The 26,695-nt window shown below is 46.9% G+C and overlaps 2 protein-coding genes across 9 annotated transcripts in view; both read right to left on the reverse strand.

Moving 5' to 3' along the window:
• HSD3B2 (hydroxy-delta-5-steroid dehydrogenase, 3 beta- and steroid delta-isomerase 2) overlaps positions 1 to 8,095 on the reverse strand; it is a 13,468-nt gene extending 5,373 nt beyond the window's left edge. For 3 of the 7 annotated variants that reach the window (XM_005879082.2, XM_005879081.2, XM_014550100.1), the window contains exons 1-2: positions 1,806 to 2,824; positions 284 to 435 (exon numbers count right to left, since the gene is read on the reverse strand). In XM_005879082.2, coding sequence (XP_005879144.1) covers positions 284 to 435; positions 1,806 to 1,822 — 169 coding nt within the window. In that variant the 5' untranslated portion in view covers positions 1,823 to 2,824. The other 4 variants (XM_014550102.1, XM_014550103.1, XM_014550101.1 and 1 more) reach the window with 4 other exon arrangements.
• On the reverse strand, positions 3,579 to 26,096 carry HAO2 (hydroxyacid oxidase 2 (long chain)). Of its 2 annotated transcripts, none has more exons than XM_005879086.2 (8): positions 25,987 to 26,096; positions 15,122 to 15,260; positions 13,416 to 13,567; positions 12,405 to 12,688; positions 11,003 to 11,212; positions 8,443 to 8,601; positions 8,024 to 8,093; positions 3,579 to 4,483 (listed from the first exon to the last, which is right to left on the reverse strand). In XM_005879086.2, exons 2-8 carry the CDS (start codon positions 15,250 to 15,252, stop codon positions 4,428 to 4,430), a joined length of 1,062 nt encoding a protein of 353 aa, XP_005879148.1. In that variant the 5' UTR covers positions 15,253 to 15,260; positions 25,987 to 26,096; the 3' UTR covers positions 3,579 to 4,427. The 2 variants fall into 2 exon arrangements, with proteins under 2 accessions (XP_005879148.1, XP_005879147.1); XM_005879085.2 differs by lacking the exon at positions 25,987 to 26,096 and adding an exon at positions 20,821 to 20,969.
• Between the last annotated feature and the right edge of the window lie 599 nt (positions 26,097 to 26,695).

Raw genomic sequence — 26,695 nt, forward strand, 5'->3', positions numbered from 1 at the left:
GAGGGGGCCAGCAGGGGAGGGGAGAAATCTTACCTACCCCATTAGTCTGCAGGGATGCAGAGAAGCCAGGAGAGGGCGCTGTGGAAACCCCGGTGGTGGAGCCATGGCTCCGTGGACTTGGCGAGGCTGACTATGCCGTTGCTTATGTGGTGTGAGTTGGGTGGGAGGGAGGCCCAGAGGAAACCTTTCAGGCAAACTAGAGGTTAAGAGCACACACTCTGAGGCGAGACTGCCTAGGTTCAAGCTTAGCTTTGCCATTTTCCCATGACCCAAGTTCACTTACTAGAAAATTCCTCCCGCAATTCCGGTCTGAAGACTTTGTCCAGCGCCCGGATCTCCTGCAGCTCTTTCTCCTCCACCAACAAGCGGATGATCCTCTGCCCCAGGAAGCCTCCTGCGCCCGTCACGAGGCAGCTCCACCCAGCCATGGCACACCTGGGAACCAAGAGGCACGCTCCAGAAACCAGAAAGCTGGGGAGCAGGTGGGATAGAGGCCCACCCCGAAAAAGGCACCCCACAGAGGCCAGGTGGTTACAGGTGCACACACATCCGTTCTGTTCCCCCAACCCCTCCGCACCCACGACTACTAGAGAGAAAAATTTTAAAATGCTCTAACCTGTTCGATTGCTAAAAGTCAGATGAAAGAGCCCGAGTTCTGAGTCTCTCCCTGGAAGGAAGACTGGAGTTTTGCCCCATCCCCTCTGGCTCGGCCTTTTTATCTTGGACTCTATCTACTACATAGTCATTGCTCATTCCTGTCCCAGGATCCCTCCTACCACAAAGTGCGGAATTTCAGCTTCGGCTTCTATCTCCTTTCCCTTCGAAGCAGAGGAAGAGAAGGCCAGCTCCAAGGCCACAGCGATAAAGATGCTCGGACACCCGCAGGTGGCTCTGGCTGTGGGGGACCCACAATCTGTGAATTTCGGCGAGACTAGGAGACGTCTCCCAGCACAGTGGGATTTTTGCCGTGAAGTAGATACACCCAGGGAGGGGGACATTCTAGTCCCTGTTTCCTCTCTCAGGGTGTGGCTGGAAATGTCATCTTGCAAAGTTTAGACATTTGCAATGGTGGCAGCTCCAATCACTATGTTGTGCGGGAGGTGACTTTCTTTCCCACGTAATATATCCAGATGTCAATTTTGCTTCCCCCCTGTGGAGAGGTCTGGGGGAAGTTATCCAGTGATAGCCGCCCACTTCTATGGCCTGTATCAGGAGATTAGGGGTCTAGTTGTGTTTAAAAACTGTTGCATGTTTGACTAAGTGTTTATATTTTATATCCCCATAAGAATTAGTACAATATCTGACACATAACAGGAAGTGAATGAATGAATGAATGAATGGAAGGTTACACGAACAATCCAGGACTCTGAATGTCTTAGTGTTTTTAGTCCTATAGTTTAGGTCTCAGTCTTTTGGTGAACCTGTGCTGCTGACCTGTGAACTTGACCAGTGCTTCCCGGTCCCCCTCCGCCCCCCTTTAGGTGGAACAGGGCGGCTACAGGGGGGCTGGAGTTGAGTATTTTCCACCTCCCAGGTAGGCGAGGGTCTGCTGAAATAGTTTCTCTTGAGGGCGGGCCTTGCTAAGCGCAGAGAGCTCTGGCAGGCACATTTCAGAATGGTTCCTTTCCCCTCCTCCTTATGGAAGCTCTAGAGGAGTTTTCTCTGATACTCACTGAGAGAACCAGGAGGTAAACCAGGTAGAGTTCCTGGAGGTTAAACAAAAGTCTGGGGGCCTCCTGTGATTGGGCCCCCCTGAGTTTTTAACTTTCAGACTGGTCAATTTGTCAGTTACAGCTGTTTCCTACCTTGGTATGACTTTCATGGAGGTTTGTTCACAGATTTCTGCTCAGGTAAGTTGTGATTCTCCGGGTCTGCCTGTCTCTCCAATGGGGGGCAGCGGTTTGCTCTGTGACCTCTTTTCTGAGGGACTGAGCAGAGTTGTTAATTTTTCAGTTTGTCCAGCTTTTGACTTGTTAGGATGGAGTGGAGACCTCTTTAAGCTCCTCACATCCTGGATTAGGAAACAGAAGTCCTTTATGCCATTTAATTTTCACGATGTTAGCCTGAAAGAGTTGGTATTATTGTTTGAGAGAGGAAGACAGAGATGTTTGTAATCTTGCCAAACATCTCGAGGACAGTGACGTGGGAGTCTCAGCCAGGCAGCCTGACCCTGGAGTGGCTTCAAAGCTGATTCTCTTTATCAGAACAAAGGCTTATCTTTTAGATACTAAGTGTACCATTCCATTGTTGCACACTTTCCAGTGGAGAAGTTCTCTTCGCCTCGTCCACCAGGCACCCTAACACAGGGCCTCTGAGGGGCTGAGAGGCCCTCCTGAGAACAGCCTTTTGGCTGCATCTTTATGTCTTTGCTCTTTTTCCTTGGAATCTTGGATCTTGCCATCCGAGTCCAGAAGGAAAAACGACTTCAGAAATAACACACATGTGTCCATGACCAAAAAAGAGTATCGTTAACACCAAGGTAGACGTACACAGGGAGGATTTATGCTAGATTCTCTTGTAATGTAAGCGAACTCCATTATCAGCACAGCTTGCTATCATGATGATCACTCTTACCCCAAACCAAACTAGAATGACTCAGTCAAGCGCCCAGCTGGTGATTTCAGGACTGGCCATCATGCCTGCTTACAAGTCTTCATAAGTAAAGTTATTGCAGAGAAAATTGGGGAATTTTACAAGTTCACCGGCCAGTAAGATAATCAAAGCATCGAAGGGTTAAAGTCGGTGATGCATGGGCAGACCAAATAGCCATCTCAGACGTGGATAAAGAAGATTTGAATTTATTTAAGGAGAGGGGCTGGGGGCTGGGACATCCAAAGGGAAGGGGTACACAGCACTGAGCCAAAGGGCATTGGGTCCATGATGGCAGCAAAAATATACTTAGGACAGTGAAATAAGGAAGGGCATAGAAGCAACAGAAGAGTGTAGGGTGGGCTGCTCTGGCTCACTGAGAAGTCAGAGAACAGCAGGCCTTGGAGACAGGCTCAGGGGGTTAGCAATGCCACTGCCCATTGCTCCCCTCATTGCACGTCTCGCAGGGTCACTTAAAGGGAAGAAGGGGGAAGGGAATGGCTCCTCTGGGGGAGAGTGTGCACTGGGTCCTTTGTCCTGACCATACTTCTCTCTCTCCTGCCGGTGGGAATCTTAGGGGAGGTCCCAGGGGAGGGTCTGAATAGAATATCCACTATCTTTCCTTGTGTGCTCCTTCGGGGTTGTGGTCTCCACTGATGCTCGGTGCCAGGGCAGGGGGTCATTAGTGTAGCTGGTCCTGAGGCAGCCACGGTGTAACTTGTCTGGTTTTGCTGCTTTTCTGGGCCTGGAGCTGAAATATAACTGAGGCCTAGATGTTACCTTTAGGAGGAAAAGGTCAGGGGGTCTAAACTGCCCGACCAGCGATAGGAAAGATCAGGGGTCCAAACCTCATGACCAGAGATATGCTAGGGGACAGGTTACCCGGGGACAAGGTTCTTGCTTCCTCAGTTTTGCCCCTTGCGAGGCATCCAGGCTTTCTGCCCTGGCGAGTCTCCGTACTTGGTCCATCGTCTTGCTCTGCTCATGTCTGTCTAACAAGTATGAAAAAAAAATCTGGCTTGTGAGGTTGTGAAGGGGTTAAAAGAGTGGATGTTATTCTACCAATGATTCTCTGGTTTCAAACCGTATTTTCAAGGCTGTTAGTCATTCTTTTGCATCACAAAGAACAATCTGGTACTGAGGTATTTTCTTATTTCTGATGTGAAGAGATAATGAGACCAAAGTTGTGGACGTGACACAAATGGTGTCTGAGGCAGAGTTCTGAGATCTAGAAGTGAAATTCCAGAGGACGAAGTTCTAGGAAGTGCACCACGCCCCACTGCATGTGATGTGTCATCCTAAGGGGTGATGGGGGATGAGGCCCGGGGAGGAGGCCAAGAAAACACCGAGATATTGAAAAACTTCCCCAAGGCACCCAGCTTGTCAGGAGCAGTCCTGACTGTTAACCCCTTGTTTGCATGACTCCACAGCCTATGTTTTAAACTCTATTATTTCCCTACTATCTTTAGACAGGAGGATGATTTTTGTTGGGGGGTGACTTTATATGTATTGCTCTTCTGTCCAGAATGCAGATGCCCATAGATGTTTCATAGAGATGTAGAGGATATGCAAGAATTTCATCCACTAGTCAGTCATCATTGACCCGCCCTTTTCTTTCAGAGGGGGATTTCAGGCGAGAGAACAGCATGTAAAAAGCAGTGAGGCAGAGGAGGGCCTGACACATTTGAGGCAGATGAGGGTTTGGGGCCAGAAGTGTGGGGTGAAGTGGTTGAGCCGCTGGATAGGAGGATTGGGGCCTGGGCAGGATGGCGTCACACACAGGCTCTGGCTTGGTCTTCCCGTGGGCCACCTCGGCAGTCCTGTCCCCAGCTCTTTCTTTACAACCTGGAGAACTGGATCAGGTCTTGATTGATCTCAGCAACCGACCGGCAGCCTAAAAGAACAAGGAGTTCAGAAGCTCCTCTCTCTCAGCACCAGAATCCCGCCCCATCATGGTGTGGATAAGCCAATGGGAACAGGCCCCGACTTGCCGCTGGTGCTCACCCTGAGGCAATATTACGCATCCAGAATGAATGATGTCATTCTGTTTGCCTCGGGAATTATTTCAGGAGCCTGTGCTTGGGTCCTCTTTTGGCAGCCATGTCAAAATGGCATGACAGAAACGTAAAGACTTTTTAGCATTTTTTAAGCAATGCATGTGTGCAGTAGATACCCTTCACCCTGATCTCGGTCCTGCTAGGCTCAGAGACTAGGACGTGTCTGTCTAGGAGGAAATGACTCAGGACAGCTTAGGAGATGGGGTATTTCATACAGCAACAGCCTTCTAAGGAGAAGTTCTGAAAAATGAAACCCCTTTTGTAGTAAAGGGTCCTCATTAGAACGCAAATTTAGGATTGTAGCTGAGATCACACGGGGGCTACAGAAAGTGACTTCGGATAAGAAGTAGAAGAGGCCTGGCCGAGGTGGCTCGATGGTTGAGTGTTGACCTATGAACCAGGAGGTCACGGTTCGATGCCCAGACAGGGCACATGCCTGGGTTGCAGACTCGATCTCCAGTGTGGGGCATGCAGGAGGCAGCCGATCAATGATTCTCTCTCATCATTGATGTTTCTATCTCTCCCTCCCTCTCCCTTCCTCTCTGTAATCAATAAAAATATATTTTAAAAAGTAGAAGAAGAGGGAGAGAGGGGCTGCGTGGCTTATGGGCTGGAGAACCGAGGGCTGAAGGAAGCAGCGAAATCTCCCTGGCGACGAGAAGGCTGCTAGAATTGAACAGGATGTGTGATGTTTGCCTGGAATTTCTTTCTATGCCTCTGATGTATGCACCTTCACCTCCCCAAACATAACTTCAGCAAAATGTGTTACTCACAAAAAATATGACTCAAAAGAGGGTCTTTTCCTAAGAGTGGAAACAGAGGAAGGAGTTGAGTTGCCTGCCTGGGGTGACTGCAGCATACAGAGCCCGTACGCTGGACTGATTCAGCAGAAGCCGCTGTTCGGGCCACAGCGGCTCTCCCAGGATGGACAATGATCTCGAGAGCCTTGGGCTTCCACAGGGCAGAGAAGAGTGGGACTTCCAAGCAGGCAGACCTACTCACGGAGCACAGAGATGCCAGGATAGACTCTGTGGTTATGTACTGCAGGAAAAATAGTATTGAAGCTGTGGACCTGAAAAAAGGGGGGTATGGAAAGTAACCTCACGGGGTGATCTGATCATAGATTCCCAGCTGGGCAGATCATGGTGGGTAGTCATTCCCGAGGCATATCACTTCTTTAGTAAAAGGTAAGCAAGCCCTGTCCATGCTTTCTGTGCCTCCAGGTTCAGGCACCTTTGCAAGGCCTCGATGCCTCTTCTCAGAAGCCAGCACCCTCGGGAGAGCAGGTCGTGTTAACTGCCCTGTAACCCATCCCTCACGTCGCTATCTCCCACCTTCATGTGATCGTCCCTCCTTGATTGCAAATGCGTAAAGGAGGTTGGAAACTGTCCTTTCTTGGAAGCGTTTATCTCTGTTGAAAATTTATCTCTTGAAACATTTGCCTCTCTTGCGTCCAGGCGTACGTGCCCTCTGTTTGGCTCGAATAAATCTTTATAAAAATTCTCCACAGCTTCGGATGCTCTTATGTCGAGGGATGAGAACTTAGTGAGGTCTGTGCAGCCTTCAGATGATGGGATTTCTATGTGGACATTTTTGTTTTTCAAGACAAATCATCATTTTAACCTTTTTGTAAATACAAAAATTTCAGAAATTGGTCTCCCAGTTGGAAAAACAATACTTTTCAACTTACTTTGTTTTCAGCAATAGTGTTCATAGGGCTCTCCTCCCAGGGCTGTGATGTCACAGAGATATCAGGGGGAAATACCACACCTAATTTCCAGGGGAATTAGGTGATCATCGATCGGCTGCCTCCTGGGCAACAATTTTGTGTCGGCGTCTTACCTGCCTTGTGCAGGGGAGGAACAGGGAGTGACACAATCTCTGGGTTGCACACTATGATTCTGTATTTTGCCGAGTCCCATCAAATGCACAGGCCCCCAACCTGAGATCCCCTCTCTCCAGGGAGGAGTCTGGGGGGTCTTACCTGGAGCAGCGTCTTTTAAGCAGAGGATGCCCAGGGATGCCCTGTTGTCTGGGTTTCCTATTCTTTCCCTTCCCCTCGAACCCTCTTCTCTGTCCCTTGTTTGGTTGTGATTACTACTGTTTCTATACATTTAACACAATACATTCTCATTGTAGAACAATTAGAAGGGAGAGGAGCACAGAGTCAGGCACAAAAGTGCCCATAATCCTGTTTTTCTTTTCCTTTTTCCTTGCCTGTTCCAAAGGTGTTCCAAAGGTGTTCCGCCCTGTCTCAGAAATAGTTTCCGGCTGCATTAACGCTGCCATTAACACGGGAGTGGTGAGTAGGTGTTAACTCTTGGTGGAATGATGAAGCTATATTGTTGAGTTTCTATCAGGCTTTTGTGAAAAGAAGTTTGGACATCAATTTCCAAGAAGCGGGGGGATTTGTGGGAGAAGGACAGTCGTCTCAGCCTCCTGGAATCCACAGACACCGCAGGTCTTCCCACCCCTCCCCTGCGGCTCCCAATATGCTCTCAGTTCACACGTGTGCCCTCCCCTCCCTCATGGGAGGAACTCGGTGACGTTGGGTCATTTGGAATTGAGTCACTTAGAATTCGAAAAACACAAACTAAAAACCCCAAACCAAATGCCCTTGAAGAGGAAAGTCACCACCATTAGTTGGGAACCACTGTTTTGCGGGATCACTGGGACTCCAGGCTTTGCTGAAAACGTAGAAGTTTTTATGAGCGCCACTTCACAATAATTTCATTTTTGACTGAAACCCATGTAATTTTGAGACACGTTTGTCTTGCTGTTTGTGGTTACGGGGGACAATGCTTCTCCTTCTCGCCCTGTTTTTATCTCTCTCCTGGGTCCCTCTGTACTTCCTCTTTGACATAATTTCTCAACTATTCACAGTCCATGAGTATTGTTTTACAATGACACCCAGAGCCACATCCAGAGAGCCTGATAGGATCTGAACAGTCCAGAGTAACCTGCAGGCCTCGCTCCCATAATGTGACACCACGCTTACCTCTGTACACCTTAGTAATGGGACAGCAGGGCTCTCGGTGGGTGAGGACCAGGAAATACGAGTCATAGCTTTTGTGTTTCCTGCAGTTTGTCTTACAGAGGTAACTGAGAACGTGCTAAAGCTTTGAGGGTGCTCACTGATGCATTGCTTAAAATAGCAGAAGCTTAGAAGCAATCCAGATGTTCAACAATAGCAGGTTTGTTATATAAACTGTTCTTTCATGGTTAAGATGTATCAAAGACGAATCTTTGTCAGGGACATTTCTTTCCTACTGTCTCTTCTGGCATCCCTAGGCTGGGGAGAGGTGCTAGAAGGGGGGCTGCCTTCCTGCTCCTTAGACCTCCGCTTTCAAATCAGGAAAAGAGTTGGACACACTCACCTGTAAGGGCCATGGACGTGTGGAACTCATCCTTTACAATGTTCAAAACTTCCCCAACACCATGTTCACCCTGAGAGAGAGAGAGAGAGAGAGAGAGAGAGAGAGAGAGAGAGAGAGATGAAGGAACATTGTGACCATGAGCTGAATATAAATTCTAGGTGTGCTCAGAGACATGGAGACGTGGTGAGGAGCATGGGGGTATCTGTGAAACAAAGAAACACCATGAGGAAAAGGGGTGAGAGCTCTTGAAAATGTGCAGCGCGTTGCAGAGGAAGCCTGGAGGTGCGGGCTCGGCGTATCCCTCCTTCAGGAATCCGCGGCACCTGGAAAAATAGTTAAGCTTGGGGGCTAGACCACAGAAACGCATGCAAAGGAATGAGAAACGTGCTATCTCCAGGTTGGTTTCCCTTTGGTCTCACCTTGCAGGCAAGACCCCACAGAACTGGTCTCCCCAGGAAGACGCACTTCGCCCCCAGGGCCAGAGCCTTGAGCACGTCGTTGCCCGTCCGGACCCCACCATCCAGGTACACCTCCAGTTTCCCTTTCACAGCAGCCACCACTTCCGGCAGGGCGTCCACCTGGAGCAGAGCACATGCGGCCTGAGGTTGACTCAGAGCAAGGAGACAGCGGGCCCTCAGCATGGGCGAGGATCAGGAGTCTAAACCTCTAGCTTTTGTGTTTCCTGCAGTTTATCTTACAGAAGTTATTGAGAATGTGCTAAAGCTTTAAGGATGGTCACTCAGGCACTGTTTAAAGTTGCAGACGCTAGAAGCAATAGAGATGTTCAACAATAGCGAGTTTGTTATATAAATCATCCTTTTGTGGTTAAGAAGCATAAATTGCCAGTTATAAAAGTAGTCATAGGAATGTAGGGTACAGCCTAGGGAATATAGTCAATAATATTGTAATAACTATGTATAGTGCCAGGTGGGCACTGGGCCTATTAGGCAATCACTTCATAAGGTACATAAATGTCTTATCATTGTGCTGTACACCTGAAACTAATGTAATATTGTATGTCAAATGCAATTGAAAAGTAACTTTTAGAAAATCATAAACTGTCCATTCATACTATTAAAAATAAGAGGAGCCCTAACCGGTTTGGCTCAGTGGATAGAGCATCAGCCTGCGGACTCAAGGGTCCCAGGTTCGATTCCAGTCAAGGGCATGTACCTTGGTTGCAGGCACATACCCAGTAGGGAGTGTGCAGGAGGCAGCTGATCGATGTTTCTCTTTCATCGATGTTTCTAACTCTCTATCCCTCTCCCTTCCTCTCTGTAAAAAAATCAATATATTAAAAAAAAAGAGGAGCATATATAATAATATGATGCCCTTAATATATTTGTGTGAAAAGAAGAAAATTAAAAATATTATGTACCATTTTAAAACCTAAAATGTTATATGCGCATTACAGAGTTGATAAAAATAATTCCCAAAATATTGACATTAATGATAGTGATAAAAATAGGGGTACTTTTTATCTTTTTTTGCTTTTGTATATTTTATAGTTTCTCTGCACTGCACATGTTCTACATATATAGTAAAAAGGCCAAAAATAGAGGGGAAAAATCCACTTTCTTTCTTAAAATGAGTCAAGCAGCAATAGAAGAATCTGGAAAATAAGCTTCATGAAAATATGTATCTTGAAAATATATATATTCATGAAGATAAAGCAACAATTAATTCCAATTTAGATGTTCTTTCTCTGCCTCTCTCCTCTTCATTTTCTTTCCCCAAACTCCGTATCTAATGCACATAAATTCACTTTATGGGAAAAATTACAGAGTGTCCTAAATTTTTTGCAAAGGATTTATGGGGCATTTTAAAGTTGTATTGTGAAAGACAGTTATTTATCAGTGTAAGTGACACACTGTTCCTTGCTGGGTTGAGTCATTTGAGAAAATGTGAGGTTGCAATCCATGTAGACAGGCAACCTTCCAGCTGAGTGCTTCTTCCAGGAGGCAGGGACCTCAGTGCTTCGGAAACACCTCTAACAGCAAACCCACCGCAATGACTTACTAACTGTGTGAACTGGAGACGTTACTTAACACTAATAACTCCAGCATCCCATTCTGCAACATGGGGATAGTAATACCCACCTTGCAGGACTATTGTGAGATTGAGGAATAATAAATGTAAAGTATGTAAAAACAGCCTGGTACACATGAGGCTATTAAAAGTCTTTAGCCTGGCTGGTATGGCTCAGGGGTTGAGTGTCGACTTATGACCCAGGAGGTCACGGTTCGATTCCCGGTCAGGGCACATGCCTGGGTTGGGGGCTCAATCCCCAGTGTGGGGTGTGCAGGAGGCAGCCGATTCATGATTCTCTCATCACTGATGTTTCTATCTCTCTCCCCTTCTCTGTTCCTCTCTGAAGTCAATAAAAATATGTATTTAAAAATAGGGTATTAAAAAATCTTTAAAATGTACACACATATACCAACATATATGGTAAAAGAGAGGGGACAGTGCCCACCAAACTGCACAGAGTACATTGCTCTAGACCAATGGTCGGCAAACTCATTAGTCAACAGAGCCAAATATCAACAGTACAACGATTGAAATTTCTTTTGAGAGCCAAATTTTTTAAACTTAAACTATATAGGTAGGTACATTGTTATTAACTTAATTAGGGTACTCCTAAGCTGGCCTTTGCTAAAAACGTCCTCAATCTGATTGAGGTACATTCACTGAGGTCGACCCCTTCCAACTCTCCCATCCACACTCGTCTTGTATACTTGTTTCGTCTATCGCCTTTCCGAAAACCGACTTCTGCGCATGGGCCACGAAGTTTCAATTGCACTGTAGGTGCACGCCCCCACATGGTATTTTGTGGAAGAGCCACACTCAAGGGGCCAAAGAGCCGCATATGGCTCGAGAGCCGCAGTTTGCCGACCACGGCCCTAGGGGACCTTTATGATCCCTTCCTACCTAACAAACACACACACACCACACTCCCTCTGAGGTCCTCCTACTTACAGAAGCAGGAACGTCATCAAGTTGCCTCCCTCCGTGGTTGGAAACAATGATGCCCTGCACATTGTGCTTCACAGCTAACTCTGCATCCTCTTTTGTCAAGATCCCTTTAAGGATGATGGGCAGTTGAGTTATGGTCCGAAACCAGGAGAGATCTTCCCAGCAGAAGGATGAGTCGATGGGAGACATCTGCAGATATGGCATTGAATTTCTCTGTGGGGAATAAAAGGGAAACCTTAGTCCTGAACTCCTTCAAGACTACTTGATCCATTCCAAAAACGAGGCACATTCAGAAAGCTAGTGAATGATAAGTGAAAAGAAGCAGTTATGAGCTTGAAAAGAGGAGCTATAAAAACCAATCCCATTTCTAGCTCCTTTCCTTTACAAAAATAATTTTATACTTCAATTGCTTATTCATTAACCATTCACTGTTTCCCTGTTCCTTTATGCCAGGATCTGGGGACACAAGACAGCTGAGACACAGTCCCCATGTTAAAAGAACTCAGAGTTTAGTGAGATGGATAAGCAAAAGCATTTATAGGCCAATGTAACACATTCTGGTTGAGAGATGCACAGGACAATGACAAAGAAGCAATACTTCAATAATCCTAAATCTGATAGTATGTAATACTGACCCCTGACTCACCATGGGCACTACCAAATATCCATAAATTCCTGGACTCTGAGATAAGGGTTCCTGAAAGCCTCAAGGCCAAGTGTGTATGACTTAATGAGTAGGACTGTTGAGTGTCTCCTGGCTGGATATTGCTGGTACCCATTCTGAAAAGCCTAGGGTCCCTATCTTCACTGTAGCCAAGGAATTCCAACTTGACCATGACTTTCTCTCTCTGGGGCATCCCACCCCATCCGTCGGGATTTTAATGGGTGAAGTGCCGTTTGCCATCATCGAGTTCAGAGATTCCAAATACCTGGTGCTCCCTGGATGAGTTCCAGGTGTGCAGAGATGTTGACCCCTCATTTCTCAGGGCAGCAGGGTGGGGCCTGGGCTGGTTACACCCTAAGGGCTGGTCACCTTCGCTATGAGCACCCCGTCAGAGGGTCAGTTTATCGAAGTGTGCCTCCCAAAATGACCGTTTTCTAAGTGTGCCATGAAGTAGAAAATGTTGGAAGACCCATGCAAAATCCTATTTATAGCTTTCTCAGCACTCGGCCCTGGCCAGAACACTTCTGGTGACAGACCAGACAGCTCCAGGAGGAGAACATTTTATCTTACACTCTGTTTGTCTGGAAGCTCTGGGAAGCTCTGACTGTGAACTGCTACATCACCAGTGTCAGGCACAGGGCAGGCACTCAATGAATTCTTGTGGAAAGAAGGAAGGGAGGAACCACAGAAGGGACTTTGCCTTCTGTAATGCCTGCCCATTGGGCCTGGTATCTTTCCTACCTCCTGAGGTGACCGAAGATCCTTTAACAGTAAATTTGTCTTCAAGTTCAGTTGGTTGCGAATGTCATGTCGCCTGTTGCCAAGTTTGGGCACATCCACGGTGATCACCAGGGCTCTGAACCCCAAGGATTCTACCCTCTGGACCAGCTGTTTGTTTAGCTGCCGATCTGGCTGCACGTAGAGCTGGAACCACCGGAAGCCTCTGGGGGCCGCGGCAACGATGTCTTCCGGGGTACAGCTGGCATATGTGCTGGTGATGTAGCAGATGCCGGCTGCTTGGGCAGCTGCAGAACAAATGACACAACTCAGGTTGGAGGCCAGGGGCATTCCAGGCTGGGGCCAGAAGCCCTAGGACCTGCACTGCTTCTGGCCAACTTGCCCTGTGAGTGAAGAGAAGGCCTGACTTCCTTCTGCTGCCCTGTGGGGCAGGGATAGAAGTCGGTTTTTGTTTAAAAATTTTTTTTAAAAAAATTATTGATTTCAGAGACAGGAAGGGAGAGGGAGAGAAGGATAGGAACATCAATGATGCCCGGCTGGTGTGTCTCAGTGGTTGTGTCCACCTGTGAACCAAGAGGTCACAATTCGATTCATTGATGTTTCTTTCTTTTTTTTAACATATTCATATTGATTTCAGAGAGGAAGGGAGAGGGAGAGAGAGAAAGAAACATCAATGATGAAAGAGACTCATTGATCGGCTGCCTCCTGTATGCCCCACACTGGGGATCAAGCCCGCAACCTGGGCATGTGCCTGTCCAGGGATTGAACCGTGACCTCCTGGTTCATAGGTTGATGCTCAACCACTGAGCCATGCTGGCTGGGCGAAAATGGGCATCTTTTCAATCTTCGGGGAAGCGTTATGCAAACATAGTGTTAAGCATTCCTCTTCCCACCCTCCTTAATTCCAACCACTTGCTGTCCCTAAGCCCTTTCTCTAGAGAAACCTTGGGGCCGCCTGCCCTGCTTGAAGGAAGCCTCCTGCACACTGCAGGCCGCGGGTGGACTGCTTCACACCTCTGGCTGTGCTGGTCTCTCCATCGGGCCAGGCCAGGCAGTGGAAACCCGTGGGTGCGATGCAAATGGGGGCACTGATCTCCTCCCCTTGGATTGTGGTCCGGGTGTCCACCTGCGACACATCTCTCAGGTACCGGGGCCGGAGGCGGATTCTGTGCTAGACAACAAAGAGGTTTCCTGTTGGTGGGATTATCTCCAGCACCAAGGTGCTGCCTGCTGCTGAGGCCTCCAGATTCCTGGTGCAGTTGGAGACCAGACTAGGTCCCCGGAAACCTCTGGTGGGGGACCATTGGCTGGTAGCTAAATACGCAGCACAGCAGACTGGAGGCTCCTCTCCTTAAGGAAGCTTCTCCCAACACTGGTTCCACACGAACCCATCTTCTGTGGACCCCACAACCCCTCCTCGCTCCCTCCGTGGTCTGTGTTTCTGAGCTGGCCGCCCTGACCGCTCTCAGCATGTGGATGCTCGGGCTGATTCATCAGAGTAAGGACTAGAGAGGGAAGGCATAAACAGCAGAGAGCTCCTGGCCCTTCCCTCTCAGGTTCAAGTCTCTACGTAAGAAGAGGTCACTGAAAGCGGTCAAAGCCCAGGGGAAGGTCAAGGCGTTCTTTTAGCTAGAGGCTAATCCGTTTGGAGATATGACTTAAACACTGCTGTAGAAGGTAGGGAAATTTACCCATGACAAATATGTAAAACATTTTAAAGCAAACAGATACTTAGCTTCAGGGCCCCAAATGCTTATCTTTCACAAAATATTATTGCTCCTGCACACAACTTCAGAAAGGTTTTCCTGGCAATACTGATCGTGCAAACTGGGGCAGATAGGCTCATTACTTCATCCCTGAAATGGAGGAATACTCCACATTTCCTAGTAGTTTTGTGGAGACAAAATGAAATAAAGAGTCAGCAGGAGCTAAACAATCACGAAGACACAGAAGGTGGTGCTGGCCTCGTGTCCCGGGTCTGTTTGTTCCTGAGCTCTGTCTCACGGGGCCAGCAGCCTTTCTGCAAAGGGCCAGACAGCCAACACTTTAGACTCTGTGTCTTTGTCACAATGACTTAGCTCTGCTGTTGTAACGCCAAGGCAGCCATAGACAATATGTAAATGGCTGTGCATAGTTATGTTCTGATAAAACTTTACTTATAGATACTGAAATTTAAATTTTATGTAACTTTTGCCTGTTCCAAATTCTTCTTTTGATTCTTTTCAATCGTGTTATGAGATAATTAACCTTCTTTGGCTTGTTCACCATCCAAAAAATGGCGGTGGGCCAGACCTGGCCTGTGGGCTGCTGTGTGCTGGTCTGTGCTCCGCCCCCTGCTGCTCTAGTCCAACCCTCTGCCTTGAATCAATCTTCCTTCATCACCAGACTTCTGTGTCTTCATATTTCCTTACACTCGGAGTCCTCTCTCCTTTCATACTTTCTCTCCTGTAAGCCTCGTCTGCTCCCTGCCCAGGTGACTGGTGACCTTTGCAGAGGGAGAGTGACTGATTTGTGCTAGTTCTGCAGAGGCACTAAGATAAGTTTTCTCTTCAACCTTCCTCTCCCCAGTCATCTGCCCCCCAAAAACCCCAACCCAAAAGAACACAAAAGCCATTATATATCTGCTCTGCTCGTTGCAGGCAGAAACCAGGCCGGCTCCCTTCCCAGGCCTGTGAACCAGGCCCCGAGTTCAACAGCAGAAAGGATACAGGAGACCAGACTTTTTAAATGCTGCGATGTTGTCGTCCCGGGTGAAGCCTTCACCAGCTCCTCCTTCGATATAATCCCAAGTTGACTTGGACAGACGCTCCCGCGCATGGGCCTCAAAGTCTGTCAGACACACCACGGACATTTCTGCACCTTCAAAGGAGAAACCAAAACCAAACAACCAAACCCAGTAAGAATAATTCAGAGGGAGAGGAGAAGGTAAAGGGGGCTACAGCACGAAGCTGTTTGGATTCATGATTGACCCTCTGTGTTATTTTTATTTTAGAGAGAGGGAGAGAAAGAGAGAGAGAGGAAGGCGGGGCGGGGGGGGGGGGGGGGGCCAGCTGCCAGCAGCCAGGAGAGAAACATTGATCGGCTGCTTCCCCCACTTTCTCGACCTGGGGATCAAACTTGCAACCTGCCTATGTGCTCTGATGGGGAATCGAACCTGTCACCTTCTGGTGTACGGGTTGATGCTCCAATAAACTGAGCCACCCGGCCAGGGCAGCCCCCTGTGTTCTTTACCTGGGAAGAGGTAAATGTGCTGTCAAAGGTGCAACCAGCCAGCACGCAGCCATGCTCACTGCACTCCTGACTCTCCACCCCATCCCCACTCGTGATGCTTGGTCTTCTAAATTTCCCTCTTGTCTGTCCCCTCATCACTAAGTCCACTGCCTTAGAGTTGAGGCCCTGCCACATCTTATAAGATTATTTCAAAACATTTCTTATCTTTGTCTCGGCCTCCAGATTCACTCTACATCTTGTCTCCCTCCAGCGCTCAGGACTTTTCTAAAATGCAAGTCTGATCTCGCTCTTGTCTTTCAGGTGCCCACATCGTAGCATTCCTAGCTTCCCAGGACCTGGCCCTGTCTCACCAGCTTCGGTGTTTGGTGGCTTTCCTTGGTTGATTGAGTCGCTCTGAGTATTTCCTAAAGGTGTTGGAGGGCCATTTCATACCTCTGTGCCTTTCTGGGAGGAGACCCATCAGGGTGGGAAAATTGGGGGTGAACTGATACTAATATCTGAGGGTTTCCAGAACTGGTGTCTGACTTGGGTGGACCTGTGGTTGATATCAGGGAGGAAGATGATGTTTCCCAATTCCTTGGCTGGGTCATTGAACACGTTAATCTTGAGGCCAAGAAGACAACATATTACCTCCACTTGTTCCCATCCCCACTCTGAACCCTGTAATCCTGGAGCCTGGTCCTTCCGAAAGATGAGAGGGCAGGGTTTGGGGTGAATCCCTCCAGGAGGGGCGAGGGCAGTGGGGACAGAGCCTTGGAGATGCTGAGGCTCGGGTTGCAGTGAGTCAGCATGTAGAGCTCCTGCATGAGAGGGTTCCACTGGGAGGGGTGATAACCTGTAGGCCATAGCTCTGGGCATCTCCCAGCAGGTGTCAGCGGCGTTAAAACATGAGTAGAAACAGGATGACTTGGACATCTTTAAAGGATGGGGATGAGCCCCAGGAACTAGGGCTTCAAACAACCAAACAGGCAACTCCTGTAATGGACGGAGGGGCCAAGCAGGCCAGAGGAAGTGTGGGGTGCTGGGAGTCTTGGTGGGGGTAGGGATGGGGCAGAACTGGCCCAAGGGCATCCGCCTGTGTCAGAATCTAGTCAAGTCAAAGAGAGAAGTAGCCCCACACACCTACCTCGGGGGCCAGGCAGAAAGACGTTAAGTGGCAGACAGAAAACAGAGCCCTGGGATGGGCAGTGGGTTGCGGATGGAGGTGAGGGGGAGGAGCTTGGAGCACAGCCACAGGGCTTTTTATAGGCAACACACCTTGTCCAGGGTGGGCAGGGAGCTATTGAGACACTGAGTTGAGTTTGACAAAGTTCAACAACCACATCTAATTTCTCTCCTTCCCGCCCAACCCTCGGTAACTTTAGTTGAATGAATGAGTCATTGAGTTGATCCCACCACACTGCAAACGCTTATTTCCTACTCTGTGTGCAGAAAAGGGTTAAACCAGCAGCCTGAGAATGCTACCCTGAGAAAGGCCTGCTAGCAAGGTCGGCCCTGGGCTGGAGGCTGGGAACTTGGATTTCAGGAGGGTTCCTACGATTCCCTGATAAGACAGGCTCGCTGTGTCTCAACTGTTTGTGCAAATGATGTGGTTTATGCTGAACATTTGCTTCCCCTCGGAGAGTCTAGACTGCAGTGGTTCTCAACCTTCCTAATGCTGCGACCCTTTAATACAGTTCCTCATGTTGTGGTGACCCCCAACCATAAAATTATTTTCGTTGCTACTTCATAACTGTAATTTTGCTACTGTTATGAATCGTAATGTAAATATCTGATATGCAGGATGTATTTTCATTGTTCGCGACCCACAGGTTGAGAACCGCTGGTCTAGAGAGAGAATGTCTATAGGGCCAGCCCCAGCACTGAAAACACCCTGGGCTCTGGGCTCTGAAATGACTGGCAGACAACACTTCACAGGAGTGGCCACCACTTCTTGCTGCGTAATTCCCCTGGGAGAGCACTCCTGGGAGCTTACACCTGGCTTCCTCCAGATTCTGCCCCAGAAGCCTTTTCTCTGCTCATTTCGCTGAGCACTCTTTCACTGTAATAAATCACAGCCTCACCTACATGCTGTCTTCCCAGCGAATCACTGAACCTGGGACCCTCAACACACGTTGCATCACCCAGGCATTAGGACAGTACGCCACACTGAGTGGCTGTCCATCAATGTTCATTGCTTGAGTTGGACATTCCCCTGCCTGTCATCTCTCTCTGCCTTGTCGGATGAGAATTCTCTACCAGGTTTCAATTGTGGATGAAAGAAGAGTTTCCATGGAAAGTAATCTCAGGGTGATTTGATCATAAATTCCTGACTGGGCAGGTCATGGTGGGTAGTCACACCCCAGGCATATCACTTCCTTAGTAAAAGGCTTATCTTTGACAATAGGGTGGTGAAGCCCTGGGTCAGGGGTGGGCTAGAAGGGGTCAATGGGGAAAAATAGGGGACATATGTAATACTTTCAACAATAAAGACTTAACTTAAAAAAATGCTTATCTTTGCTTTAAGCTAGCCCTGTCCATTGTTTCTGTGCATCTGGGTTAACACACCATTGAAATGCCCCTTCTCAACCACCCCCGAAAAAAAATTCTAAGAGGTAACCACCCCCAAAAGAGCAAATAAGCTTCACTATCCTATTATCCAATCCCCGCCTTGCTTTCTCCCACCTCCATGTAATCTTCCCTACCTTAATTTCAAATGCATAAAACTGCACAACTGCTGTCCTCCGGAGCATTTGAAATCTTGCTCCCTGGCACATGTAGTCAGCTTGGCTCAGAGAAACTCCTATAAAAATTCTCTGCAGGTCTGGGCATTTCTCAACTCCCACTGTCTCAACAAATCCCCTCATTACCCGCACACAGAAATGCTCTTCTGCAGATTTCTAGCATAGAGACTCAGTGACGCTTGTGTCTGGTCCAAGGAAAATGGCTCAGCCTCACTCAGAATTACTTGCTTGGAGTAGTGTGAATTATATCATCTGAAAGCTGCTTAGAAATAAATAACCCAGCATCTGTATATATACCAAACACCATTTTTACCACACTTCTATCTACTAGTTCCTTCTATCTACTTCTCTGTGATGTAGACAGGAAGGTCTCCCTCTCTCCTCTCTCCTCTCTCCTCTCTCCCTCTGCATTTGAAGAGAATGAGACAGTTAATGATTACAGAGGAAGGCCCAGAATCCTGGCTTCTGTTAGCCTTTAAAGATAGATGTTTTCCAAGTTCAATCTCACGGTGCACAGCCAAATAGTTGGTTCACATGAAGTACTTGTTACATGGCATTTCAGAGAATTTCCTAGGGTGAAAGTACAATTATGATGCATTTTTTTCTTTTCATAGCATGTGGAGAGCTCAGTAGAGTACTGAGCCCATTGTTTTCCTTAGAGGTAAGGCTGACAGTTGAAGAGAATGACAACCTTGTTGTTCAAGGCTTTCCCTGAGTTTGGGAGGCAGACTTAGCTCTCTATGTTTTTATGTATTTCAGTTTGATCCATACAAGACTTAAAGGCACCAGATATTAAAGGGACGATCCAGGTCATCTAATGGTTTGCTTGTGTTCCCATTTTCTTTGATCTCCATTCAAATAAAGAAGAGGAAAGAATAAAAGTCTCTTGCGAATTAATAACTGTAGCTCATTTAAGCTCATTCAATTTGTTTAGGCTTTTTGCCTCATGGTAAACAACAATGAGGTACAACTAGTATACCAGTGATAAGAAAGCTAACATCTGAGAGCAAGGACATCCAGTGGTATCTGGTGCTTACTATCTGAGGATCAAATAGTTTTGCCTGCCTGAGGAAAGGGGCAAGGACATGGATGGGGGCTGGAAAGAATTTCAAGGCAGACCTTGCTTTCGCAATACTGCCATTTAATCTAATGCAGTTAGATAACAAGTTATTTTCCTTTGAAGATTTCAGATGACTTGTATGATTCATATGATCCGTGTTGGTGTCTTTTTAGGAATTCTGGGTATTTTCAGCCACCTGGGAATCCAACCTGTATTTTAAAAGCATTCTTTCTGGGATGAGGGCATACGACAGGGGGTAGGGGAGGCTGGGGGAAGGTCAATGGGGGAAAAAAGGAGATATATGTACTACTATGTGTAATACTTTAAATAAAAAAAATAAAAGCATTCTTTCTATGGGAAAATAGGTGCTGAGTTCTAAATACAAGGCTTCCAAGTAGAGTTTTGGGACTCAGTCTTAGTGTCATGTTGTGAATTGTGTGCTGTCTGTGGGGTGTGGAGACCATGCAGGGCATGCTGGGAAACAGGGACCTGAATGCTCACTTGGTGTTTTTAAAGGTTGGGAATTTTCTTATTCTACTGAGCAGTGGAATAATTTGATTACACAAAGACCTCTGGAGAAGGCAGAATGGCTCCTTAGTAATAATAATGACAATAAAATTGCAACCATTTATTGAGTGCTGTGTAAATTGTTTTATGTGCGTTCATGTTCCAACCCTTATGATAACCCCCAAGCACAATTATTATGCTCTGAACTGCACAGATGGGAAACCTACAGGGCAGGGAGATGAAAACACTTTGCCCACCTTTGCACATTGAGTAACGTGATCTGACTCCCATGGCCTAGTTCTTAAAGCATCATGAGAAGAAGCAAACCTGTGCAGCCAAGTGTGGCTGATGGAGAGCGTTGGCATTTAAAATGAGAAGCTTTGCTCCTTCCATCAGTAAAACCAAAATCCAACCAGAAAGTTGAAAGGTTTCATCATTTAGCTGGTCATAAACAAGGACACATTTAAATGCATCTACAGAGCACTCTTCCTTCAGTGCTCCATTTGATGATCACAATAACCCGGCAGCAGCCATGCCACTGTTTTCCTCTGCCTACGGCCAGAAAGCAGTGGTCAAGTTATAAAGTCCCTCCCTGAGGGCAGGGCCTGTACCTTTCAAGTGAACAGATTTTGACCCATGCTCCCTCCTAAGGGTCAATATGCTACCAGGTGGTCCTAAGACTTGACTAAACGCAACGTCTTCTGTCTGGAGCGTCTTTGAAGGGGAGCCTTCCTTGGCTGTCCTCAGTGTCCTGTCAACATGACCCCTTTTTGCCACCTTGTAAGTTCCCCGTTAGCAGCCACAATGCCTCACACAGACTCTGGCCTCTGGCCTCGCCCCACCTGCCACCTCATCTCCTTCCCAGTTCTAAGCCCACAGGAGACACCCAACCACAAACCTGACTGTGGGGTCCTCCAGGGCTCACGAAAGTGGTATGTAGAGGCAGCCACTCGAAGCCTGGCTCACAGCTGGATGTGGCAGGAAACAGCAAGTCACAGCCCACAGCCCCGTGAGTGCAGACGAGGTTCAAGGCTAAAAGTTAATCTTTTAATGGGAACGATATTCAGCTTTGGAAGTAAATGAGCAACTAGGCCAGAGCAAGGTTAATCTGGAAATGAACTTTTTGTGCTTTGCAAAGTTACCTCAAATGTCACTGAAGTTCGTTGCAAAAGGAAACTTCAAAATAAAAGAGTTGCTTATTTGCTTCCAAAAGCTGTATTTCCCCAGTTGGTCCAAGATGATTAGAAGGAGAGAGTGGGTGATTTCAACTGGGGAATTAAAAAGCCCCCGTGATGTCAAGGAAAGCTTGTCTGGGGAGGAGGGGATGGGAGGGTGAGGAGCCACCTCCCGAGGAACCCAGTCAGGAGGGTCCGAGGGGCGTGCTGTGTAGGGCTCTCCTGGACTGACAGAGATTAATGTTAAATTAGTGTTTTGGATTTCTTTAGATAAATACCCAGAAGTGAAGTTGCTGGGTCACACGGCAGTTCGATTTTTAATTTTTTGAGGTCTCTCCATACTGCTTTTACAGAGGCTGCACCGATCTGCATTCCCACCTGCAGTGCACCAGGGTTCCCTTTTCTCCACATCCTCACTCACACTTGTTGATTTAATGATGATAGCCCTTCTGACAGGTGTGAGGTGATAGCTCATTGTGGTTTTAATTAGCCTTCCTCTGATGATTAGTGAGGTTGACCATCTTTTCATATGTATGTTGGCCATATGTATGTCCTCTCTGGAGAAGTGTCTATGCAGGTCTGCTTTTTTTTTTTTTTAAATAGGATTTTGTGTGTGTGTGTGTGTGTGTGTGTGTGTGTGTGTGTGTTAAGTTGTATGAATTCCTTACATAGTGTGGATATTAACCCCTTATCAGATGTATTATTGGTGACTGTCTTCTTTCACTCAGTAGGTTGTCTTTTTAAAAAAATGTATTTTATTGATTTTTTTTACAGAGAGGAAGGATGAAGGATAGAGAGTTAGAAACATCGATGAGAGAGATAGTTAGAAACACCGATCAGCTGCCTCCAGCACACCTCTTACTGGGGATGTGCCCGCAACCAAGGTACATGCCCTTGACCAGAATCGAACCTGGGGCCTTTCAGTCCGCAGGCTGACGCTCTATTGACTGAGCCAAACTGGTCAGGGCAGTAGGTTGTCTTTTTATTTTGTTGATGGTTTCCAGTATTGTACAAAAACTTTTCAGTTTGATGTAGTTCAATTTGTTCTTTTGTTTCTCTTGGGGAGACATATCCAAAAAATATTGCTAATTGCCTATGTTTTCTTCTAGGAGTTTTATGGTTTCAGGTTTTCCATTTAGTCTGTAATCCATTTTGAGTTTATTCTTGTATAATATGGTGTAAGAAAGTGGTCTAGTTTCATTGTTTGGCATGTGACTGTCCAGTTTTCCCAAGATCATTTATTGAGTAGACTGTCTGTACCCCATTGCATAGTCTTGCCTTCTTTGTCATAAATTGATCATATAGGCCTGGATTTATTTCTGGGCTCTCTATTCTATTCCATTGATCTATGTGTCTGTTTTTATGCCAGGACCATGCTGTTTTGTTATTACCACCTTGTCACATACTTTGAAATCAGGTAGCAAGATACCTCCAACTTGGTTCTTCTTTCTCAAGATTGCTTTGGCTATTCGGGGTCTTTTGGAACCATTAATATTTTTGAATGGAGAAATGACTCGGTAATGTAGGCAGAAGACTGAGAGAAGCAAACATAAGACTGCATATGAAAAAACTATTCCCCAAGAACGATCCTGTGGGATTCATCAAAGGTCACACTAATTAATGCCTAATGTGTCCAGGTCCTTCCCTCCGTGCTTCGGTCCCAGCTCTTGCCACACCTCTTCAGTATTGCAACAACTAGCATTTTTAAAATGCTTACACTATGCCTGGCACATTGCATGCATAATTTCACTTGATCCTCACAACACCCATGTGGGTAGACATTATTTCCCCCAGTTTTCAAAAGAGAAAATGAAATTAATGAACTTGCCCAAGCCTTTTGTCAGTAATGAGCAGAGCTGGGATTAGAACCTAACCTGTGGCCACCATTCAGTGGCCTGTGGAACATGAAGGCTACTCCAAGGACATGGCATGGGATATGCCTGTGTTTTAGAATCTGTACTTGGAGGAAAAATGAACAACTCTGGGCTGATTTGTTATACCTCGCCTTCTCAAGGCTCACTCCATCTTTGCTTGGAGGGTAACTGCTTTTTGCTGTTTTGCCACTAGATGACAGTATTACCTCAGACATGCTTTCAAATTGGCCGTTATCTGGGACTGGGAAATCCCTTTCCCCCAGCAATTTCCACTCTCCACAGTGAGCCTCTAGGCCGGCCAGCTCTCATGTCACCTGGCTGTTTGCTGTGCCCCGATGCAGACTTTCCATAGGCACTGTCCACACCTGGGCCCCATCCCTCCCTTCCAGGAGACACTGCAGTGCGGCACGAAGAACACAGACACGGGAACATTAACGCCCGAGCTCAAACCTGCAGCCCTTACTGACTCCCACATGCTCCTCAATTTCTCTGCCTCTGTTTTCTAACAACATTAATGAGCAGTAAATGAGTCGATCCTTAGAAGGTGCTGGCGAGGAAGTTCTCGAACTAGATTCTCAAGTTTGAACTAATTCCCATCCTGGGGACCTTTTGAACCTGACCCTGCACTGAGCTAGGGAACAGATCCTGTCTTCTACGGCAACATACTTGAATGTCAGCCTTCACTGCTTTAGCGCAAGTGAGTGGCTCTCAATGAGGCACAGTGGGCACAGGCAGATGGAGTCTTGCAGCATTAAAATTGGTTCATGATGGGCCCAACCTCAGAGCTGATACTGGGCTCCACGGGGCAGCCCCAGCGGGCTTGGTGGGTGCTGCAGGATGAGGCTGGAAGGAGATGCTGGTCTTGCTCAGGTGGGCCTGGGGTACCTGTTGAACAATGCGCCTGCTTCATTTGGGTGAAGAGAAATGACGGGTCAATCTGGAGCAGCCATGGCCCAGCTTTGGAGAGAGCAAATGTGGTTCCACAAGCAGAAAGGAAAGACCCAACCCTCCACGATGGAGGACACTAGACCCCCGTGGTCCCTGCTGTGCCAGGTCATCCGTCTTGCTTGGGCTAATTCGGATGAGCTTTGGACTTTGAGGTGTGTGCTAAAGCCTATCAGGTTAAAAACCTACCTGACCCTTTGGAGCAGGTTAATATTAACTGTGGGTTGTTGGAATTAGAAGCCAAACCAGCCGTGGACGGGGCTAAATCAAACCAAGGGGCAGTTTGCATCTTTCTGCAGCCACTGAGATCCTTATAGGCCAGGAGCTCAAAGTTGTGGGTGAGCCATGGGTGGGGCAACAGTCGCAGGGACGGACAGGAGACGCCCGAAGAAAATGTCCTTGTTTTTTCTTCCAGTCAGTGCCCTCCCCTCCAAAGCTGTGCTCACTATTCTGATGCCATCACCAAGGATTAGCGTTGCTTGTTCTAGAACTTTACATTGTTAGGATCAATCAAGTGATTATTTAGGTATGCACATCTTCTTTCACTCAACAAAATGCTTTTGAGATTCATCTATATCGTTGCTTGCTTGAAGTACTTTACTCGTTTTTATTGCTTAGTATTATTGTATTAATATAACACATATTTGTTTGTCCATTCCCCTTTTGGTTGGCATTATTAGGCTTGTTTCCAGTTTGGGGAGTGATTATGAATAGAACTGCTAAGAACATTCTTCCTGTGAACATGTTTTCATTTCCCTTGGGAGCTGCCCAGGAGGAAAACAGCTTTGCAACAGAGTCGGTGTTGTGTTTTTTCCTCCATCACTGATCATTTATCCCCCCAATACCCTCTTCCATCTTCCCTCCTCCCCCGCACACTATTGTCCGTGTCCATGGCAGGGAAGAAAAACTTCTCCAAAGTAGCACTGGAGAAAAAGCTCTCCGAAATGGTTGTACCATTTAGTTTATTTATTTATTTATTTTTAAAAATTTAAATAGATTTTTTAGAGAGAAAAATGACAGGAAGAGCGAGGGGGGAGGGAAAGAGATAGAGAGAAAGATTATATATATATACACAAATTTGTTGTTCCACTTATTTATGCATTCATAGGTTGACTCTTGTATGTGCCCTGACTGGGGATCGAACCCACAACCTTGGCATATGGGGATGATGCTCTAACAAACTGAGCCACCTGGCCAGGGCGTGGTTGAACCATTTTAAATTCCCACCCCCAGAGTCTGAAAGTTTCAGTTATTTCACTTAAGTTTCATTCTCTTAGCTCATGGTCACTACTTAGGACAGTTCTAAGAACCATAGTATTGGTTCTTACAAACAGATTTCTGAGGGTTCTGTCCCCAGGAGATGCTTTCTACTTGAATGCCCTTGATAGGAAAAGGGTTTCCACGCCTTGGCACCTTAGATCCGGCATGGAAAATCAGGAAGATGCTCAAGGGGCAATGAGGGAGGAAGGTACAGCTCAACACACCATGCAGGACCAAACCCAACAACCAACTGGATGACAGGTGTTCAAGCCAGATGACCCTCACATCCACAAGTGGCTGTGTAACAAGTCACTATCCCATCCCTGAGTAATCAGAGAATTTATTTGCAGTCTATTAGCGAATCGTTCCCACACTGAGCACAGATCTTAACTAAATTTCCCAAGTGACATTTAAGTCTCTGTTCTCCATTATGAAACAGTTGATGAATTACCATGCTCAGATCCTCCCAGGGGCGCTTAACTTCATTTGTTTAAGATTGCAGCTAATTTTTGAGATCCCTACAACAAGATATGAAGTAAATATCATAAGCCAGGGGTCCTCAAACTTTTTAAACAGGGGGCAGAGCTTAACTTCATTTGTTTAAGATTGCAGCTGATTTTTTAGATCGCTACAACAAGATATGAAGTAAATATCATAAGCTATGATGTAAATGCTAGAGAAGATGTGGACTTTGTAGGCAAGATAACGACACTGCACGCTGGCTGCACAGAATTTAGCCAGTCACATCACTTCTCTTCCGGTCCCTCAAAACCAGAGTGGGAACAAGAATTCCTGTTTCTATCCACCTACCTGCAGGAGTGGGAGTGATTCAAACGAGACGCAGCTGCATGGAATCGTGGCTCTCCACATCCAACCAAGAGCTCGATTGTGTGACTTATCTACTTCAGATCTGAGTTTCCATCCCTGTGAAGTGAAGATAAAAGATGAATACCTTACAAGGTAGTTATGAGAATTAGGTAATATATGTAAGCATCTATCACAGTGGGTGCTCAGTAAATGAGGCCTCAAGACTAAGCAGGCGACTTGTTTGAATTATTCAAGCGTACGTACCGTCAGACACATGGCAGTTTTCTCCACAGGTGGCACATTCACTCTGCTGACAGCCAACCTTTGTTGAATCAGGCAGCATGTCCTGCTGATTAAAGCTCACACAGTGACATCAACAGCTCCTGGGCTGTGATTTGTAACCCAGTTTCAGCCTCCCAGGTGTCCCTGGTCCTCCAGTCATACGGATTCACCCCGCTCTTCAATATCATGTAGCAAATAAACTGGCTCTAGTCCTGGTACCGTGGGAAATTCTTGTTCCTCACCTCTACGTTCCCATGATCCTCAGAGGACCAACACTGCCTTTAGGTGCTTCCTGGGTTCCCGCTTCTGCTGAATTCTTGATCTCCACAGTGTCTGACCTCCTGCAGTTTTCCTTTTTTCATTCTTCATTGACCAAAATGTAGAACACATCCCTTTTTCTCTTCCATCAAGGTTAGTTCCTTTGATCCCT

Source organism: Myotis brandtii, unplaced genomic scaffold (genome assembly GCF_000412655.1).
Source record: "Myotis brandtii unplaced genomic scaffold, ASM41265v1 scaffold582, whole genome shotgun sequence".
In the NCBI taxonomy this organism is placed as follows: Eukaryota; Metazoa; Chordata; class Mammalia; order Chiroptera; family Vespertilionidae; genus Myotis; species Myotis brandtii.